We start from the raw sequence: 5,407 nt of genomic DNA on the forward strand, positions 1-5,407 counted from the left end.
CATCTCTCTCTTTCTTCTCTCTCACTCCCCCTACATCTCTCTCTCCCTCTCTTCTTCTCTCTCACTCCCCCTACATCTCTCTCTATTTCTCCCTCTCTCTTCTTCAGCTTTCCCTCCCTCCCCTCTCTCTCTCTCTCTGTCTTCATCTCCAGCCAATCATGTCACCATAGGAACCTCTGATGTCTAACTCTCTTAAACTGCTCCCGTAGTAACAGGGCCACTCCAGCTCAGTGATCCGCACCACAGTGACAGGTAGGTAGGTAGTGAGGAGAGAGAGCTGGAGAGAGAGGGAGAGAGAGCTCCTTGACTTAGCATGGATCTACTACTAATTGGATTTTCATTTTTCAGTTGCCTTTTTTCTCCACGGCTCATTGTGTGCCTGCTCTGCCTGGATGGAGGCATTCACAGAGCTCGTTAGGGCCCAGTAAGGGGCTGGGACACAATGACCATTAATTCAGAAATTAGAGGCACAGCGAGAGGAGCAGAGCAGTCAGTGAGGGACAGAGAGAGTGGCTGAGGACACTTCATTTTTTTTATTACCTTTATTAAACTAGGCAAGTCAGTTAAGAACAAATTCTTATTTTCAATGGCGGTCTAGGAACAGTGGGTTAACTGCCTTGTTCAGGGGCAGAACGACAGATCTTTACCTTGTCAGCTCAGGGATTCGATCTAGCAACCTTTCGGTTACTAGTCCAATGCTCTAACCACTAGGCTACCTGCCACCCCATATAGTTGTACTGAGTCCCATGTGCAAGCACACAGACACAATCAATGACCCATGCACCCTCCTAGCCAGTTGTTTAATCAAAGCCAGACACTGCTGGTCCTCTGTCGTCGCAGTAGAGCCAATCACAGAGGTCACATGTGGTCCAAAGCAAGACTCTGATTGGATGACAGACCAGGTAGTGGGCACTCTGTAACTCTGCCCTCTCAGCACACTGCACACTCTGATTCCCAGCCCAGAGGAACCAACCAGGACCACCCCTCACTGCGTTTCCTGACAGAGACCTTGCATAATTGATCAGAGAAAACATACACAAAGCTTTGGCACACAGATTGTCCTACATAACAACTCTGACATGTAAACACACTTACTTTTGAAGCCTGCCGATGCCACCTCTGATAGTCTGCCAGTGTGTCGAAGTTAACAAAGTATGTCTGGGCCTGAGGTCCGGCTGAGCTGAACATCAGACAGTGCTGTCTCCTCTTCACCTCCTCCACCTGAACATACAGAACAGAGATGTTGAGGAGGACAGACACTTCCACTGATGTTCCCAAGAAACTACTATAAGGCATTATGGTGCCTACTGGCTCCATCCATATAAAAGGCAGAGACACTTAAGTGTGCCTGAATGTGCATGTCTATGGCTGCATTTACACAGGCAGCCCAATTCTGATATTTTTTTAACTAATTGGTTGTTTGACCAATCAGATCAGCTCTTTGGCTAATAATTGGGAAAAAGATCAGAATTGAGCTGCCTGTGTAAACACAGCGTGTATTTATTTGCTCCCTTCTCATTGTGCTGTACAGTGCATCCCCTCTGTCCGTCTGTCCGTCCCAGCTGTGTTGTTGTATCTGTGATCTGCTGTTGTTTCTGTCTCTCTTTGACCCCTGGGGAATGTGTGGGCTTGGAAAACATCTCTCCAACCCCTGACCTCTAACCCTTCACCTTTCCCCCAACCAGGGGCAGGATGTGCATCTTCCCCGTCAGGCTGTCTTTGACGGAGGCCACAATCAGACAGGTTCCACACAGGAGGACCTGGCGCTCTGCCCANGCCTGCCGATGCCACCTCTGATAGTCTGCCAGTGTGTCGAAGTTAACAAAGTATGTCTGGGCCTGAGGTCCGGCTGAGCTGAACATCAGACAGTGTTGTCTCCTCTTCACCTCCTCCACCTGAATGTACAAAACAGAGATGTTGAGGAGGACAGACACATCCACTGATGTTCCCAAGAAACTACTATAAGGCATTATGGTGCCTACTGGCTCCATCCATATAAGGCAGAGACACATGTGCTTAAGTGTGCCTGAATGTGCATGTCTATGGCTGCATTTACACAGGCAGCACAATTCAGATTTTTTTTAAACAAATTGGTTGTTTGACCAATCATATCAGCTCTTTTGCCAATAATTGGGCAAAAGATCAGAATTGAGCTATCTGTGTAAACACAGTGTGTATTTATGCCGTTCTCATTGTGCTGTACAGTGCATCCCCTCTGTCCGTCTGTCAGTCCCAGCTGTGTTGTTGTATCTGTGATCTGCTGTTGTCTCTGTCTCTCTTTGACCCCTGGGGAATGTATGGGTTTGGAAAACAACATCTCTCCAACCCCTGACCTCTAACCCCTCACCTTTCCCCCCACCAGGGGCAGGATGTGCATCTTCCCCGTCAGGCTGTCTTTGACGGAGGCCACAATCAGACAGGTGCCACACAGGAGGACCTGGCGCTCTGCCCACTTGTGCAGCTGGGTCTTCCCCTTCCTGACGCTGAACACGCCCGTCAGCAGGGTTCGCTCCTGCTGGTCTGCGTTCATTGGACACTCTGGGGAGGAGAGGGGTTAGTTAAAGAACATGGTCACATACACTGCATTCAGAAAGTATTCAGACCCCTTGACTTTTCCCACATTTTGTTACGTTACAGCCTTATTCTAAAATGTATAAAATTGTCTTCCTCATTCATCTACACACAATTCCCCATACTGACAAAATTAAAACAGGTTTAGAAATTTTTGCAAATGTATTCAAAAGAAAAAACAGAAATACCTTATTTACATAAATATTCAGACCCTTTGCTATGAGACTCGAAATTGGGCTCAGGTGCATCCTGTTTCCATTGATCATCATTGAGATCTTTCTACAACTGTATTGGAGTCCACCTGTGGTAAATTCAATTCATTGCTCATGATTTGGAAAGGCACACACCTGTCTAGATAAGGTCCCACAGTTGACAGTGCATGTCAGAGCAAAAACCACGAGGTAGAAGGAATTGTAGATAGAGCTCCGAGACAGGATTGTGTCGAGGGGGAAGGGTACCAAAACATTACTGCTGCATTGAATGTCCCCAAGAACACAGTGGCCTCCATCATTCTTAAATGGAAGAAGCTTGGAACCACCAAGACTCTTCCTAGAGCAGGCTGCCTGGCCAAACTGAGCCACCAGGGGAGAAGGGCCTTGGTCAAGGAGATCCTTGATGAAAACCTGGACCAGAGTGCCCAGGACCTCAGACTGGGGCGAAGGTTCACCTTCCAACAGGACAACAACCCTAAGCACACAGCCAAGAAAAGGCAGAAGTGGCTTCTGGACAAGTCCCTGAATGTCCTTCTGGCCCAGCCAGAACCCAACTTGAACCTGATTGAACATTTCTGACACTCCCCATCCAACCTGACAGAGCTTGAGAGGATCTGGAGACAAGAATGGGAGAAACTCCCCAAATACCGGTGTGCTAAGCTTGTAGCCTCATACCCAAGAAGACTTGAGACAGTAATCACTGCCAACGGTGCTTCAACAAAGTACTGAGTAAAGGGTCTGAATACTTATGTAAATGTGGTATTTCAGTTTTTTTTTCAATTATACATTTGCAAAAATGTCTAAATACGTGTTCTTGCTTTGTCATTATGGGGTATTGTGTGCAGATTGATGAGGGGGGAAAACAATTCAATCGATTTTAGAATAAGGCTGTAACGTAACAAAATGTGGAAAATGTCAAGGGGTTTGAATACTTTCCGAATACACTGTATCACACGTACACAGTGCACATACATCCCACCCACACCCTGTACACAAACATTACGTTAATACCATATGTTCTCAAAAGGGGTAGTGTTATCAAGAGACAAAGACAAGGAGAGGGCTAGACGCTGCCAGAACATGAAGTCACACTGATATCAACAGGTCMCGATGATGTCACCTATGCATTAGTCAATGAATAGGACATCTCTTCCTGGAAGTGTTCTTATGTCAKYAGATCAGCCCAGCCTATAGTCTCATTATCCTCCACATAGAGAGCTGATATCTCTAGAGCATGCTTAACATCTGCTATGACACACTGTAATAACGTATCAAAACCCATTTATTCACTGGATGGAATCTAAAGATAGTTTGAAGGCTTTATAATCTATGGCTCATCCATGGTAGAGATCAAAGGTGTGGGTGTCACTCCCTCTAACATCTGATCAGAGATCACTGGGCTCTGCATGTCTAGGCTGCTGACAAGGTTGATCAAAACACAAGGTGATACAGGTGAGCATTCATTGGCCCAACTCGAGGTGTCCCTAGCTTTTAATCAGTCTCCCCTTTTCATTAACACACACACAACTTTGCGATTGTTCTCAGAGATGCTCTAACCCAGATGCATCAGTCAGGTTGATGAATGAGTCAGAATTTTGTCACATTAAAACCCTCGTTCAATCTAATTATGTAGCAGGGAGGTAAGGCTAGGTGTTGCAGCCTGAGTATGCTGCTTCTGAAGGACACAAACAGCAGGCCTCACTCCCTCTGCTTCGCCAGGCCTCAAGTACACTCAGGTTAAAGGCTGGTCAAATAAGCACAAAGGGCACACAACAGCTTTTTTTTCTCCTCTGTTTTCAATTTCCCTTGAAATAACAAGGTCTGCGTTTTTCTTAAAACCACCTCATTGTCTCCAACTCCCAGAGGCAGGCAGACATGTCCTCGCTCTCTCTGCCCTTTTCTTCTCTTTCACGTCTAAGGAGTGGCAGCCAGGGATCAAAATGAAGTCAGGCTGCTTGACTTTGTGCTGTCTGGAAAACCCATAATGAACAAGACAATGGCATTTGACAGCAAAACTGGGCCGCTGGCGCTGGCTGGGGATCAATAGAGGTTTCTGATCCCCGGGCTTCCCCTCTGTGCTGGAATTGTGGTACTCTGGTCCTCTTCTCTCTGACAAAGGCCCTAGGGGCCAAGGGCAGCCAGCCTTAGAAGGAGAGGGAGAGGGGAAGAGCAATCGAGAGGGAAAGAGGGATAGAGAGAGAGGGGGGAGAGCTGCATCAGTGTCCTCTATGTGTCTGTGTCAGTGAGGGTGAAGGAGGTTGACCTGTCAAAGACAGACTTGTAGCCCTGTAGGTGCTCCACATACAGCCAGGAAGACACGGGCAGACAGGACGCTCTCTCCCACTGGCCCCACAGCAAATCCACTACAAACAGCCACATTCCTCCCTCATCCACACACTCATCCCATTCTATCCCCCAATGAACTGCTGGTTACCAGCCCCCTCCCCATAAATCTCTTTCTCACTTTCATATCTCGCCTTCCAACTGAATTAAACACCTAATAATCACCTCCCTGTTCTTTCCACCTCACTGTGAAATGATCCAAGAACACAGCATGCCAATACAGCACGTCAATACAATCTCAGACTACTGACTCAGAGTCCCACTGAGCATTCTCACCTCCA

The 5,407-nt window shown here is 47.1% G+C and overlaps 1 protein-coding gene across 1 annotated transcript in view; it reads right to left on the bottom strand.

Moving 5' to 3' along the window:
- LOC111973653 (PH domain leucine-rich repeat-containing protein phosphatase 2-like) overlaps positions 1–5,407 on the bottom strand; it is a 48,993-nt gene that overhangs the window by 27,384 nt on the left and 16,202 nt on the right. The window contains exons 4-5 of the mRNA XM_024001016.2: positions 2,348–2,538; positions 1,096–1,221 (exon numbers count right to left, since the gene is read on the bottom strand). Of these exons, the coding sequence (XP_023856784.1) occupies positions 1,096–1,221; positions 2,348–2,538 (317 nt within the window). The remainder of the gene's footprint in view (positions 1–1,095; positions 1,222–2,347; positions 2,539–5,407) is intronic.

Source organism: Salvelinus sp. IW2-2015, linkage group LG15 (genome assembly GCF_002910315.2).
Source record: "Salvelinus sp. IW2-2015 linkage group LG15, ASM291031v2, whole genome shotgun sequence".
Taxonomy (NCBI): Eukaryota; Metazoa; Chordata; class Actinopteri; order Salmoniformes; family Salmonidae; genus Salvelinus; species Salvelinus sp. IW2-2015.